Source organism: Protopterus annectens, chromosome 16.part0 (assembly GCF_019279795.1).
Source record: "Protopterus annectens isolate FY-2018-M chromosome 16.part0, PAN1.0, whole genome shotgun sequence".
NCBI lineage: Eukaryota > Metazoa > Chordata > Ceratodontiformes > Protopteridae > Protopterus > Protopterus annectens.
In genome coordinates, this window is record NC_056750.1 from 70,014,316 (window position 1) to 70,030,785 (window position 16,470).

General features: G+C 43.1%; 1 protein-coding gene across 1 annotated transcript in view; it reads left to right on the plus strand.

The window, feature by feature from the left end:
* The window catches only part of LOC122790731 (ubiquitin carboxyl-terminal hydrolase CYLD-like), an 855,039-nt gene that overhangs the window by 465,639 nt on the left and 372,930 nt on the right, over positions 1–16,470 (plus strand). Inside the window, exon 11 of the mRNA XM_044058312.1 lies at positions 4,479–4,542. Coding sequence (XP_043914247.1) covers positions 4,479–4,542 — 64 coding nt within the window. The remainder of the gene's footprint in view (positions 1–4,478; positions 4,543–16,470) is intronic.

Consider the following 16,470-nt stretch of genomic DNA (forward strand, 5'->3'; position numbering starts at 1 on the left):
ATCATGTCTACTCAACCTGGTGGACTTCTTTGAGAAGGTAACCAAAGCAGTGGATGAGGGGGAAATGGTTCACACTGCCTCCCTTGACCTGGGACAAGGCATTTGACACGATACCTCACTCGGGCATTGTTGACAAACTCAAGAGGTTAGGTACAAACTCATATGTCACCTGGTGGATAGCCAACTGGCTCACAGGCAGGATCCAGTAAGTTAGAATTGGGGAGTCCACCTCTACAAAGAGGCCAGTTCATAAGTGGAGTCCCTCAAGGATCAGTCCTTGGACAGTTCCTTTTTAGCTTTTACTTCTCTGAAGTCAAGGCTAATGTCAGTGGTCTCTAGCTGACTAAATTTGCAGATGATTGTAAATTAGGAGCTGTCATTGAATCCTACACTGACACAAATGTTCTCCAGGAGGAGTTGACACAGACAAACAATTGGTGTCAGAGCTATGGACTAAAACTAAATGCCAAGAAGTGCATAATACTATCCTTTGAGACGTTATCCACCCCTGGTGACAGTCATATTGACAACACATCCCTTAGAGTTGACCCAGTAGTCAGGGACACACACATATAGAAATCTAGCCTTTGACCATCATGTGTCTTCAGTACTGAGGACGTCATTCTGTGTTGCACAACTTCTAGACAACGGCATGGCATCTAAGTCCAAGGAAGTCATTGTTCCACTGTATTTGGCATTCATTAGACCTATCATATGAAGCAGAGTTTCTCCCTAACCCAATTCAAGTGCATCTTGAACAACTGGATTGGGAACAGGAAATTCATCCCTGGCTTGACATGTATGTCTCTAATGGACACAGGCGACCTGTAAATGGTTAGTCTCCCAGGCCCCTGATTGTAAATGTTTCAGTTCCCAAATCTCTGCTTACACTTATTAAGGGTATCATAACTTGTCAGAGATTTGGGATGCATGGCTAGGCTTAAAAAGGTCCTTGTGGTCATTAGCCTAGTAAATACCTGTGCACCTATTATAAATGAGTTAATGTGATGCAGGTGTTCCTGTACCATAGACTGTGGGCGCTTTTTCCTTCCTGCAGTGGTGTTGCCAGTAAAAGGTCTTCCTAAGTGCAGTCAACATGTTCCTGCCAGAGAATTTGCTTCAATCACGAATTAATCTGAGGGGAAGTTTGAGGCCAGTAATTGTAGCACTGATTATCAGCAACAGATTACACTGCAAATATTTATTCTGGTTTCATATAAGTGGTTTGGATATTATAGAGCTTGCATACTTCACATAATTACAGAAAAGTGTTGGCTGTGCAGTGCAAAGGAGAAAAACACTGTGACCCCAGTGACCCAGGACAGACTAGCAACCTGGATGCTGTAGGAGCTGACGGGGAGCTGGTGGATGTCTGGGTGCTCTGTAGTAAAGGGTAAGGGTGGATGTCTGGGTGCTCTGTAGTAAAGGGTAAGGGTGGATGTCTGGGTGCACTGCAGTAAAGGGTAAGGGTGGATGTCTGGGTGCACTGCAGTAAAGGGTAAGGGTGGATGCCTGGGTGCACTGCAGTAAAGGGTAAGGGTGGATGTCTGGGTGCACTGCAGTAAAGGGTAACGGTGGATGTCTGGGTGCACTGCAGTAAAGGGTAAGGGTGGATGTCTGGGTGCACTGCAGTAAAGGGTAAGGGTGGATGTCTGGGTGCACTGCAGTAAAGGGTAAGGGTGGATGTCTGGGTGCACTGCAGTAAAGGGTAAGGGTGGATGTCTGGGTGCACTGCAGTAAAGGGTAAGGGTGGATGTCTGGGTGCACTGCAGTAAAGGGTAAGGGTGGATGCCTGGGTGCACTGCAGTAAAGGGTAAGGGTGGATGTCTGGGTGCACTGCAGTAAAGGGTAAGGGTGGATGCCTGGGTGCACTGCAGTAAAGGGTAAGGGTGGATGTCTGGGTGCACTGCAGTAAAGGGTAAGGGTGGATGTCTGGGTGCACTGCAGTAAAGGGTAAGGTGGATGCCTGGGTGCACTGCAGTAAAGGGTAAGGGTGGATGCCTGGGTGCACTGCAGTAAAGGGTAAGGGTGGATGCCTGGGTGCACTGCAGTAAAGGGTAAGGGTAGATGCCTGGGTGCACTGCAGTAAAGGGTAAGGGTGGATGTCTGGGTGCACTGCAGTAAAGGGTAAGGGTGGATGTCTGGGTGCACTGCAGTAAAGGGTAAGGGTGGATGTCTGGGTGCACTGCAGTAAAGGGTAAGGGTGGATGTCTGGGTGCACTGCAGTAAAGGGTAAGGGTGGATGTCTGGGTGCACTGCAGTAAAGGGTAAGGGTGGATGTCTGGGTGCACTGCAGTAAAGGGTAAGGGTGGATGTCTGGGTGCACTGCAGTAAAGGGTAAGGGTGGATGTCTGGGTGCACTGCAGTAAAGGGTAAGGGTGGATGTCTGGGTGCACTGCAGTAAAGGGTAAGGGTGGATGCCTGGGTGCACTGCAGTAAAGGGTAAGGGTGGATGCCTGGGTGCACTGCAGTAAAGGGTAAGGGTGGATGTCTGGGTGCACTGCAGTAAAGGGTAAGGGTGGATGTCTGGGTGCACTGCAGTAAAGGGTAAGGGTGGATGCCTGGGTGCACTGCAGTAAAGGGTAAGGGTGGATGTCTGGGTGCACTGCAGTAAAGGGTAACGGTGGATGTCTGGGTGCACTGCAGTAAAGGGTAAGGGTGGATGTCTGGGTGCACTGCAGTAAAGGGTAAGGGTGGATGTCTGGGTGTACTGCAGTAAAGGGTAAGGGTGGATTGTCAAGACTGCTTGCAATAGATATGTGGCACATATTAAATCCCCAGTGCAAACTGCACCCTAAGTGAGAGCCATGGGAGGCATTTCAAAAAGCACCTCCCCCTCTCCAAAACACACACACACGCACACGCACGCACGCACACACACACACACACACACACACACACACACACACACACACACACACACACACACACACACACACACTTTTGACCATCACCACATTAACATTCCAGCTGCCTCATCTGCAGCAGAAATCCTAGGAACTGTCAGGATTGCAGGCATCAGGAAGATTAAACAATTTAATGGAGAACTCCCAGAAAAGTCAGAATTACTGAAGATAAAAAGTTTTAAGTTAATACTAGAGAATAAGTGAAACTGCACTAATGCTTAGAAGTCTGGCTGTGTAGAGCGGTATGCATTGTGTATTATATTCTTTATATTTATTTATGTTTAGAAAAGTTTTTTTTAATGTGCACCCAAGACTATTTTGCTTTAGATCATAAATGTATTTATGGACTAGGTTACATATAATACTGCATTTTGCATTATCCATGGTGCCTAGTTTTTAACGAGAAGTGAATTAATGAACTTACAAGAAGTGATAACACCTTACTTATAAAAAGCAGTAATGGACATTTTAGTTAGTATTTTGTGGAGTCTTATTGACATTTGAATGAGTAACGTTTGGTACTCAGAAAGCAAGACTAAAAGTGGGGAAAAGGGTAAGTCCAAGATTGTGATACTTCCTTTATTTCAAAGTACAGAGATCTCAGAGTTAGTAAAGTAGTGGGAGTGTGGGGATGCAGGGGGCTAGCTCCTCCCCCTTTAGTAAAGGTTTGAAAGAAGTACCATGAACTTTGATATTTGCTGTGGTCCTTATGGTTTACTTTGTAATTTAGGGCTTCAGAGATGAGAGTCCCACAGTTACGGCAGGTAGCTGTACTTTTAGTCTGTTGTAATGAGATGTGGTGTTGCTCGAGTATTGGCCAGAATACAGGCACACTCTCAGACATGTATCAACTAGCTACAGTTCTTTTATCTAGTCATTCCTTCAAAGAAGATGATGTGATTGATTCTTTTCAATAAAATCTTGTCTCTTCAAAGGTCAGAGTGCTTGTTAGAAACCAGTAGTTCATAAAACGTTATACAACAAGCTATGAATGAACTGGCTTTGTCCAGCAAAGCAGGTTTGTTCACTCCATCATATTTGTTTGATGAGCAGATCTGAAGAGGAAATACATTGAGTGAGAGAGAAATTGTGAGGTTTCACTAGCAGCAACTGTGTCCAGCTGGTATTTTTACTCAGAGTGTTAGTGACTCTGATGTGTTTACTAGTCTGGGTATCAGATGACCACCTGAGCGTGGTAGGACAGAGTAACCAAATTCCCCTTTTCCATTCTCAGTTGAATGGAGAGCATGTTCCTGTTTCTTTAGAAGTGGCCTGCATGCCAGAACCATACCGTATGGCATAACTTTATAGGCATGTTTTGTGGGGATGTTAGGGTGCATATGTATTCCTCTTTCCCCAAATGCTTTATGATAGCTTATCTTTAAGCAATACAAGGCAGTCATTGCCTTTCCTAAAGAGGATGTAGAAAGTGTGGTGTTTGGTGTGCTGTGTGTGTACGGGCAGAACAGGGTAGTAGAACTAACATAAAACTGATGTAAAACAAAGGAAACTGCATTACTAATGACTGTTGTTTTATATTTTAGTATTAAATCTATTTTGCTTTACTTACAGATCCAGAAGAATTTCTCAACAAACTTTTTCAAGTACTGAAAGTTGAACCTCTGTTTCAGATTAGGTATGAGTCTATCAACCTTTTTACTGTTTTAACACTTTTTATACTAATTTCACTCTCTCTACCTCACAGAACCATGTTTTGTTTTATCTTATTTTTGTCATAAATGTTCTTCTTTTTGCCTGTTTAATCTCATCCTGCATACATTCTTCAGTACTTATTTATCTGTCTACCTAGCATTTTTGTGTGTTCCCATAAAACATCATAGGTTGGTACTAGGCTATCAGCCCTAGGGCCTATACAAGCCAAGCCATAATAATTCCCTGGCTATTTCTTCCCACACTATTTACTTCCCTGGACCCCTGTCTAGCAGGGCAACTGACATGATCCCCGGGGTGAATTTCCTTTCTCCCATCCAATCATCAAGGTTCCTTTTGAAGAGGACCAGAGAGGCACTCTGCTTGACATGTATGGGCAATCTATTCCAGAGTCTGGGGAGTCTCTGGGTCAGGAACCTATCCCTCCAGCATGTTTTGTTTATTGTGATGACAAGGTTTAGATCCCTGGAGCGTGTGGCTCTGAGTGATTGGGATTGGGATTTCTTTAAGTGTAGCATGTCCAACAGCTCTGGGTTTGACATGGCCTTGTATGTTAAGCGACAGAGTATAGCTGGAGTTTTTTAAGGCGGTCAGCATAGGGCATCTGCTTTAGGCCTGTGATTCTTTTAGTGAGGTATTTTTGCGGCCTTTTCAGTTGTTGCAGATGTCTTGAGAGGTACAAACCAAACGGGGCGTTGTATTCTATAATGGGTCTAATGAGGGATGAGTACAGTGGGACAATGACCTCCTTTTTCTGGATGAAAAGCCCTTAGTGATGAGGTGTGCCACATAGAAGGATTTCCTGACTGTTGTGGCAATGTGGTTATCGAAGGTGAGACCACTGTCCACCTGTGTCCCTAAGTCTCTTATCACACTTTCGGTGTTTAGTGTACTGCCACCTGTATGGTAATTCATGGATACATTTTTTTTCCCAAAGGGGATAACTATACATTTCTTGGCATTGAGCTTGAGCCCATGGCTCTGGCACCAAGCATCTGTTTCTGTAAGGCCCTTTTGTAGAGTATCCACATCATTTGGGGATTCAGTAATGGCTCCCAGTTTGCAGTCATCTGCGAACTTTGTTAGCCAGAGTCCCTTAGTGTTGGCCTCTACTTCAGAGAAGTAGATGCCAAACAAGAGCGGTCCCAAGACTGAACCCTGAGGTACTCCACTTGTCTGGAGCTGGATTTGGAGTCGGCTACTTTTACAGTGTGGGTTCTTTCAGTAACCCAGTTAGCAACCCATTGAGTGACGCAGGGATTAGTGCCCAGTTTAGTAAGTTTATCTATGATTCCAGAGTGGGGGATGGTGTCAAAGGCCTTGGGAAGGTCTAGATGGGCTGTGTGGACCACCTTACCCTTGTCCATGGCTCTGGAGACTGATTTGAAGAAGTCAATCAGGTTCAGGAGACAAGATCGGACCTTCACAAACCCAAACTGGGTGGGGTCCAGTGTTTGAAGGTTGCCAATGTCTTTGTTTATAAGTTCCATAATAATACGCTCCATGGCCTTGCAGATAAGGCTTGTCAGACTGATGGGAAGGTAGTTTCCGGGATCCAAGGTGGATCCCCCCATGTGGAGTGGGATAACTGTAGCTGTGCGCCACTCAGTGGGCACGAATCCTGAGGTGAGGCTATGATTAAACATGACACTTAGGTGAGTTGCCAGTTCATTTTGTAGTTCATGTAGTACACAGCCCGGGATGTCATCTGGTCCCATGGATGCTGTATTTTTAGCTTTGGAGAGTGCGTTTTTTACCTGTGTGGCCATTATTACCGGAATTTGGCAATCTTCCGTTATTGAGATGGGCCATTTAGGGGGTGAAGTTGGCACTGAATCGATCTGCCAGGATATTGGCAATATCCTTGGGATCAGTATATTTAATGCCATTCTGTTTTAGCTGTGAGCAGATCTGAGCATTGCCATTTAGATTCTTGACATAGTTATAGAATGCCTTGTGGTTGTCTTTGGAATCTTTGGCAGTTTTATTTTCGTAACTAGCTTTGGAGGATTTTATGAGGGATCTCAGTTTCTTACTGAGGCTTGTAAGGGAGTTTTTTTGCATCCTGGGATTTTCCTCTTTTCTGCAACAGTTTCTTCCTTTTGTTGTAAAGTTTGTTTATGGCAGGGGATCACCAGATTGGCTTCCTTTTTTTGAATGAGAGCACCTTGGTTCTATTTGGGATGGCACGATTCATGCATGAGTGGATGTGCTCGTACAGTGCCTTAGTGTAGGATTCAGCAGTTGAACTTTCAGTTCCCGTCTGCATGGGTGTCATGAAGTTTGTCACTTCTGACTTGAGTAGTATGAAGTTAGCTTTGGAGAAGTTTTTTATGGAGGTTTCCTTACTGGGGAGTGGGGGTGGGATCTGGATGTTAAGGGTGATTAGCTTATGGTCAGACCTGACTAACGAGGGGGTGACCATAGGTGTGGAGCATCGATTTCCCATGTTGGTAATGACCAGGTCTAGAATATTGGACCCCCTGGTGGGACTATGGATTACTTGATCCAGGGCGTTGGAATTTATGAATTCCAAGAACCGTTGGGCAAAGGTGTTGGTATAGGAGTAGTTTTCCCAGTTAATGACAGGATAGTTAAAATCACCCAGTATTAGGGTGTTTGGTTCTATCTTAATATTTTCCATTATGTTTAGAAAGGTGTAGTGAGAATCTTGGGGTATGGTGGGGGATCTGTAGCAAGCTACAATTTGGATTGCAGTCTTACCTAGTGTTAGTTGCACCTGGAGAATTTCAGACTCATTGTGTTAGGCAGCTAGCCTGGTGGTGTGAATATCCTTGGTGAATATTGACACTCCTCCACCTTTAGTGTTTCGGTCCTGGTTTGGTGGCCGAAAAGTGTGGTAAGAGTTGTAGCCTGGTATTGCAGGGGTGCTCTCTGGAGCCTTGAACCAGGTCTCAGTTACTGCACAGATATCGATGTTCTCCATTTTTAGGAGTGCCTCGAGAGAGTGCATTTTGAGGTTTAGACTTCTAGCATTGAGTAGCATTACCTTCAGATTTTGCATGCTTGTACCTGTTACGGTGGTGGTTTTGTCCTTTGAATGCTGCCTAAAAAAGGCACTATAGGGGTTGCAAGAGCCTTAGCCAGTAACCTGAATCCCAGGGTGACAAGTGCAGACCATCTCTGGCAAAGCATCGTGGTCTATCAATCATGTCGTCCCAGGCAGACAGATACTGGATCCCCTTTGAATGACACCAGAAGCTTAGCCAATTGTTGAAGTCAATCATTTTGTCCTTATATTGTGGTATCATTCTGGGCGAAGGCAGGATGCTACTCAGGGCTAGGGTCATACCTGCCTGGGCCACATGATCCGAGAGCTCTTCCATGTCTCTTTTCATGTAGTCCAGGGACGTACGTCTCAAGTCATTCACTCCAACATGGACAATGACAGAGTCATATAGGTTCATACTAGGCTATCTGCCCTGAGGCAATTATAAGCCTAGCCCGATTCTGTATGGCTTACGCCACCCCTTGATTTGAGTATACTGTGCCCTTTTTAAGGTTTAGTTTACTGTGCCTCTGTCTAATAGTGACACGGGAGTAATCCCTGGGATAAACCTACGATCCCCCATCCACCTATCGAGATTCTTCTTGAAGAGATTCAGTGAGGTGCTCTGCCTCACATGAACTGGAATTCTATTCCAGAGCGAAGGGAGCCTCTGGGTTATGAACCTGTCCATCCAGCAAGTTCTATTTATTTCTGTGCTGAGGTTCAAGTCTCTCGAGCGTGTGGCTCTAAGGGATTTAGATTTACTGAGGTGGAGCATGTCCATTAATTCTGGATTTGACACAGCTTTGTATGTCAGGCATAGATCGCCTCAAAGTAGGCGGTATGCAACTGAGTACAGCTGGAGTTTTTTCAACCGAGCAGCATATGGCATCTGTTTGAGACCCTTGATCCTCTTGGTGAGATACTTTTGGGGTCTTTCTAATTACTGCAGGTGTTGGGTAAGGTACATCCCAAAATGGGCATTGTATTCTATGATGGGCCTGATGAGGGATGAATAAAGGGGCACGGTTACCTCTCTTGATCTAGATGTGAAACCCTTCGTGATGAGGTGGGCTATTTAGAAGGTCTTTCTAACCACTTTGGCAATGTGGTTTTCAAAGGAGAGATTGCTATCAACTTGGGTCCCCAGGTCCCTAATAACTTTCTCTGTACTTAATGGGTTTCCGCCTATGTGGTAATTTGTGGGCACATTGTTTTTGCCAAAGGGTATGACTATACATTTTTTGGCATTTAGCTTTAAACCATGGCGCTGGCACCAGTTATCTGTCTCTGTGAGACCTTTTTGAAGGATGTTTGTGTCAGCTGGAGAGTTGATTATGGTGCCCAATTTGCAGTCGTCTGCGAACTTGGTGAGCCATAGTCCTCCCACATTTGCCTGTACCTCGGAAAATTATATACCGAACAAGAGTGGTCCCAGGACAGAACCCTGTGGGATGCCACTTGTGACCGGTTTCGAGTCTGACATGGCTCCAGCAATTCTCACTCTGTGGGTTCTGTCTTTGGGCCAGTTTGCAACCCATCTTGTGACATAGGGGTTTATATTTAAGCTGGATAGCTTATCTATGATGCCCGAGTGGGGTATTGTGTCAAATGCCTTTGCAAGGTCCAGATAGGCTGTGTGGACTACCTTCCCTTCATCTATGGCTTTGGTGACTGTTTCGAAGAAGTCAACCAGGTTCAAAAGGCAGGATCTGCCCTTGACAAAGCCGAACTGGGTAGGATCTAGTGTCTGTAGGTCCCCAATGTCTTTGTTTATGAGCTCCATGATGATCCTCTCCATAGCCTTGCAGACTAAGCTAGTCAGGCTTATGGGGCGATAGTTTCCAGGGTCCGTAGAGGCTCCACCTTTGTGGAGTGGGACCACTGTTGCTGTACGCCATTCTGTGGGCACATATCCTGTAGTGAGGCTGAGATTGTATAGCTGTTTTATTTGAGGGATTAGTTCCTCTTGGAGTTCATGTAGGACGCAACCTGGGACACCATCTGGTCCCATGGAAGCAGTGTTTTTTGCTTTGGAGAGGGCAGCCTTCACCTGAGCATCAGAGATGTTTGGGAGGCAGCCCTCTGCTGGGATAGATACTTGCTATTTTGGGGGTGGGGGGGGTGGAGAAGTTTGCACTGAACTGGTCTGCCAGGATATTGGCGATGTCTGTGGGTTCAGTGTATTTTTTGTCGTTTAGAATCAACTCAGAACAAGTCTTGGAGTTGCATCCCAGGTTTCTAACATAAGTGAAAAAAGCCTTATAATTGTCTTTGGTGTCCTGTGCAATTTTACTCTCGAAGCTGGCCTTGGAGGATTTTATGAGGGATCGTAATTTTTTGCTAGTACTGATCAGAGATGCCTTCCCTATTAGGGATTTTGCTCTATCATGTAGTAGCCTCCTCCTTCTGTTGTATAGTTTATTTATGGCAGGGGTCCACCAGACTGGACGCCTGCCTTTGGATGATTGGGTCTTGGTTTTGTTTGGGATAGCATGATCCATGCTTTCCTGGAGATGTCCGTAGAATGCATTTATATAGGATTCTGCAGTTTGGGCCATAGTTTCCACTGGCCCTGGGGCCTTGATGGATTCCACTTCGGTTTTGAGAAGTGAGAAGTTCGCTTTTGAGAAGTTTTTCACTGTGGTTTTCTGGGCTGGGGGTGGGGTCGGGATGTGGACATCCAGTGAAATTAATTTATGGTCTGATCTTACCAATGAGGGATATACTACTGGTGTGGAGCATAGAGTCCCCATGTTGGTAATGATCAGGTCTAGTATGTTGTCCCCTCTTGTGGGAGTTGTGACTAGTTGTTCCATAGCATTTGAGTTTATAATTTCCAGGAACCTTTGGGCTAAGGTGCTGGGGCTTGAGCAGTGCTCCCAGTCAATGTTTGGGTAGTTGAAGTCACCCAATATAATGGTGTTCAGAGAGATCTTCATGTTCTCCAATGTTTTCAGGAAAGCCGAGTGGGATTCCTGACTTTGAGAGGGTGGTCTGTAGGATGCTATAAACTGAAAAGCAGACTTGCCCACTGTTAGTTGCACATGGATGGTCTCCGATACTTCGTGCAATGCCACTAACCTGGAGGTGTGGATATCCTTGATAAATATGGAAACTCCCCCTCCTTTTGTGGTTCGGTCTGGGTTGTGGGGCCGAAAAGTATGATATAAGGTATAGCCTGGTAGTGCTGGGGAGCTCTCTGGAGCCTTGAACCAGGTTTCTGTCACTGCACAGATATCGATGTTCTCCATACTGAGGAGAGCTTCAAGTGCGTGCATCTTGAGGTTAAGACTTCTGGCGTTTAGCAGCATTACCATTAGTTTCTTGTTCCTTGTGCTGTCTATGGGGGTGGGTTTGACTTTTGAGCCTTGCCTAAAAAAGGCACTATGGGGGTGGCAAGAGCCTTTGCCAATATCCGAAAGCCCAGTGGTGACAGGTGCAAGTTGTCCCTAGCGAAGCAACGTGGCTTGTCGAGCATGTCATCCCAGGCTGACAGACACTGGATCCCCTTTGAATGACACCAAAATTTTAGCCAATTGTTAAAATCGATCATTTTGTCTTTGTACTGTGGCATCATTCTAGGTGAGGGTAAGATGCTGCTCAAGGTGAGGGTCATACCAGCCTGAGCTACATGATCAGAGAGCTCCTCTATGTCTCTTTTCATGTAGTCCAGGGAGGTACGTCTCAGGTCATTCACACCAGCATGTACAATGACTGAGTCATATTTGTATTTGCTTTGGAGTGACCTGAGTGCTTGCGTTATGTGGCGGATCCTAGCACCCGACAGGCACCTCACCGTGACCTTCTCTTTATTCAGTCTGGTGAGCAGGACATCAGTGTGTCTGACAATAGAGTCACCTATTACAAGTGCATCAGGTGTGTTATTCAGCCTTAAGGGCTGTGGCTGCTTGGCACACTGACTTTGTGGGCTATGTGTTGTGTGTGTTTTGTTTTGAGGTAGTGTTTGCTTGGATGTCTGCTTTGGAGGCATCTGTTGCTTAGGTAGATTTTTATTTAGAGCCTCCGAGTATGTTTTTGTGTATTTATGTGTTTGGTTCGCTGATGTGGTGGGACTATGTGATACTGGAATTCTGTTGTGTGAGGTTACCTTCTCCTCCTGACTGGTTACACCAGTTTTGAGATGAGAGAGCTCAGCCTCCAGTTTGGCTAAATAATTGCATCTCTCACATATTTTTTAACCTGTTTGGAGGAGGAGAGGGTTGTCCGTGTACATGAGACAGTTGTATATTTGTACTTGTTGTGGAGTGACTTGGGTGCATGCATTATGTGGTGGATCCTGGCACCCGATAGGCAGCTGACTGTAATTTTCTCCTTGTTCAACCCAGTGAGAGGGACATCAGTGTGCCGGACTATAGAGTCACCTATGACTAAAGTGTTAGGTACATTGTCTTGCCTTAGGGGTTGTTGCTGGGTGGCACACTGGTGTTGTGAACTATGTGACACTTTGGTTGTGATTGGTGTTTGTTTGCGTTTCAGCTTCAGAGGTCCTTTTTGCTTGGGCAGGTTACAGTTAAGGGCCTCTGCATATGTTGATTTAGTGTTGCTATGTGTGGGTGTTGGTGGTGTGGGTTTAGAAGGGCTATGTGTTGCTTGAGGTGTAGTGTTCGTGTTGACCTTCTCCTCTTGACTGTCTAGCACAATCTTGGGTGGAGAGAGCTTTGCTTCCATTTTGGCTATGTAAGTGCATCTCTCACAGGTTGTAGTGTTGGGTGGTAGGAGGAGAGGGTTGTCTGTGTACATGAGGCAATTGCTGCATTGCCCCAGTATGCCCAGATTCACCAGGTGGACAGGAGAAATCACCGGAAGCTGAACCTTGGACAGGCCTGGTTTGGTGCTTTTTTTTTTTTTTTTTTTTGTAAAGTACAGGAGCTGTTTTCCCTTACCTTAGCAAGGTACTTTGCAATTATATGCTGTTTAGTGTCTACTATTAATTTCTCCTTATTAACAAGGAGAGTTGAGTGCTTGTATCAGTTTAAGGCTTCCTAGTGCTTTCCAGCAGGTATTAGAGCAAGTGCTAGTCACAGAGATACTTAAAGGTAAGATTAAAAACAATGCACACTGCAGTGTGCACTAGAGAAGTTAGATGTGAAAGTAGGGAACTTAAGTTTTACCTGTTGGTTTAGTGGAGAGTTACTATTTTTAAAACAGCAAGATGGATTGAAAGGGATGGTCACTTTTGTATTCTGGTACTATGGAATACAGTAGGATGGCCAATAAATTTAAATTGTTGAAGGGGAGGGACTTCAAAAATGATGATTTTGTGCTTACTCACACAAGCCAGTGAAAGTAGAGAGGAAATGATATATATGGTCAGATTAACATAAGAGGCAGGCAACTAGAAAAACAGTGGTATTTAACAAGACAACTGCGACTGGGTGGGAGTGTGGGGAAAAAATTCTGCCAGACTCAGAAGAGAGAGAGCTGTGGTCTCTTTTGAAGTTTTAATATGCTGTTAAAGCAGAATGCAAGTAAAACACAAGGTAAAGAAAACAAACCACAGTATTCAAAATATAGAAATGCAATAAATGAATACAAAATACAAAAAATAAAAGCAAACTAACCTTTCCTTCACAGCAAAGTGTAGCAGAGTCTCATATCCTTTGATTGCTAACATTGTTCTTCCCAGTAGGATATTTTCCTTTTTCTTGCGCACTCACACACGCACCTTAAACACACACACACACACACACACACACACACACACACACACACACACACACACACACACACACACACACACACACACACAATAGCTGCTGCATTTTTTATTCTTAAACTATTTGTTGAGTAACAAGCATATCTCTCTCTATTTCCCAGATGCCTGCTTTGCCTTTTGAAATACAGTTAATTAGAAGATATTTATTCAGCATTAATCAGTAAATCCAGTTTTGTCAATCTCAGTTAAAATAACCAGTGCAAGTAGATGTGGTCATCAGGGGGAAATTTCACAAGTGCTTCCTCATTTGTAAAAAAAGTACATTAGAATATTCTGTTCATAAACATTTTCACATTTCCCTTATTTGTTCCTGTGTCTATATTTCCCTCCCTTGCTGTCCATCATCACGTTAGTTCTTTATATAGCATTTATTTTGATAGATTTTTGCCTCTGTATTTTACAGGAAGACTACCCGCTTGTATTTCTTTTCACTTGTCTGTTAACACAAATTTATTTCTGGATTTTGGAATACCATCTATACGTGTGCTGTCACACTCAGTACAGTAGAGTCTCAATTATCCAAACGAATTGGGACCTAGGGTAGTTTGGATAATCAAATTGTTCAGATAATCAAACATATAATTGAACCCAATAAAAAAGCTTCTAAAATCTGCATGCAGGAATACACAGAAACAAAACCCACCTGGATTCAAGCGGAAGCAGAATAAGTAACACGATGACCAGCGAGTGTAAAGTAACAAAATGTATTATTATTGTAAGCGCTTTCGAAGGGGTCCCTGCCCCAACTTCTTCAGACAAATGACTTTCAAAAAACCTCACTTTTTATACAAAACCAATGAATAATAAATCAATTATCCCAACCAATTAACTTTCTTTTAAAGATATAATTGCCTAAATAGAAACAATAAAATGTGTCACCACTATGTTAAATAGATATGCACATCCAAGTATATAAAAGCCATGTTTTACTTGGCAGATGATTGAAACTTTAAAATACTAAAATCCTATTAATGCATATCAAATGCTGGATACTAAACACCACCCAGATAAAATTGGGTTACTTTAACTAACAGCTTTTATGAACAATTTACGGCTCATCCCTAATAACATATGCATGTGCCAAATGCATTGCTAGTATCCTTAAACCACTTATTAGGGATGAGCCGCAAATTTGTAGGGGTTCTTGGAGCTTTTTAGAGAATGTAAATAAGCTTGAATATAATGAATCTTTGTCACAACTGACGTGAAAGATTTGTATACGGTGATCCCGCAAGCTTTGGGAATAGCATGGACTAGAGAATTTGTTTTAAAAAAAAAAGTGGAAGATAATAACATCAATTTAGTTGAAACACTATTGGATTTGGTCCTAGCCAACAATTCTATGATGTTTAATGGCCAGTTTTTTCTACAAACCACACGGGTGGCTATGGAGTCACGCTGTGGTGGTAGTTTTGCAAACTGTGTAATGGCACAATGGGAGCGGACCCTATTGTTTAACAACGAAATGTTCCAGCAAAATGTTGTATGGTACACTAGATACCAGGACGACATATGCCTAATTTGGAAAGGGGAAGAAAGCCTGATTGAGACTTCCCAAACATAACAAACATGACAGAATTTTTGGAATTTACATACAATATTGGACATGATAGCATCAATTTTCTTGATGTTACACTAATCAAGGATAGGGCCAATGCTAAATACAAAACCGTAATTTATAGGAAACCTACTTATTCGAATGTTTTTTTGCATTTTTCCAGTAGTCACCCTTACCATCAGAAGAAATCTGTAGTCAAAGGACAGATGGTTAGGGCAGCTAGGATGGTCTTGGACAACATTGACTTCATGAAAGAATGTGAGGTTTTGAAAACAATGTTTATTAATAAATAGGCTATCCGGAAATATTTATCAATGAAACTATGGTTGAAGTAAAAGGACGTTCAGGACATTTTAGACCATTATTAAATAATGGTAATAACAGCATTCCCATGTTAAATTCGGAACAAGGGAGTATTAATTTGACAACATAAACTCGTAGCCTGAGTCTCAATTTTCTATTTACATAGTCTACAGACTATAAAAGGATAAAGGAAATTTTTGTTAAAAATTGGTCTATCATTTTAGAAGACAGTGTGTTGAGTAGGGCATTGGGCTCAAATCCTGGTGTCACGTATGGAAGAGGGGCAAATTTAAAGTGTCTGCTCGAGAAAAAGAAGAGTAATAAGAAGACTTTGGGTATGAGAAAGTGCGGGGCCTGTACGCGATGTAAGTTTATAAGGCAACCTGTACGCGATGTAAGTTTATAAGGCAACCTGTACGCGATGTAAGTTTATAAGGCAACCTGTACGCATTGTAAGTTTATAAGGCAACCTGTACACGATGTAAGTTTATAAGGCAACCTGTACGCAATGTAAGTTTATAAGGTAACCTGTACGCGATGTAAGTTTATAAGGCAACCTGTACGCGATGTAAGTTTATAAGGCAACCTGTACGCAATGTAAGTTTATAAGGCAACCTGTACGCAATGTAAGTTTATAAGGCAACCTGTACGCAATGTAAGTTTATAAGGCAACCTGTACGCAGTGTAAGTTTATAAGGCAACCTGTAAGCGATGTAAGTTTATAAGATTAGGCAACCAGGTAACAATTATGGACAAGTTATATACAATTAATGGAACATTCAACTGCGATTCTAAGGGGGTGGTGTACCTTGCATCCTGTGAGCTATGTCCATCATACTACATTGGAAAAACGGAGAGAAAGCTCAGGCAAAGAATCTATGAGCATCAATATTGTATTAATAGAGGGGACAGTCAAAATGCTTTGGCAAAACATATTAATGCAAATCCTGATCATAGGTTTTTATACACTGTAATACAACAAACTAAATGTGATTTGAGAGGGGGACCATGGCAGCTGAAGCTAGAAAAGAATGAATTGAAGTGGCAAATTTGAACTTCAGCCCATATCCCACCAGGCTTAAATGAGTATGGAGCAATTAAAAGCATTGTGAAGCTTAAAGCTCTAAGTAGATGAAATTAAGAAATTATGAGACAATATTGGTTATACATATTGAATCCATAAATTCCAGCAGTTTTAAGCTTACAACTATTTTTAATATACAAATATAACACAATTAAATAATTATTGCATCATGCATAGTAGTATTATATTAAAAAATCT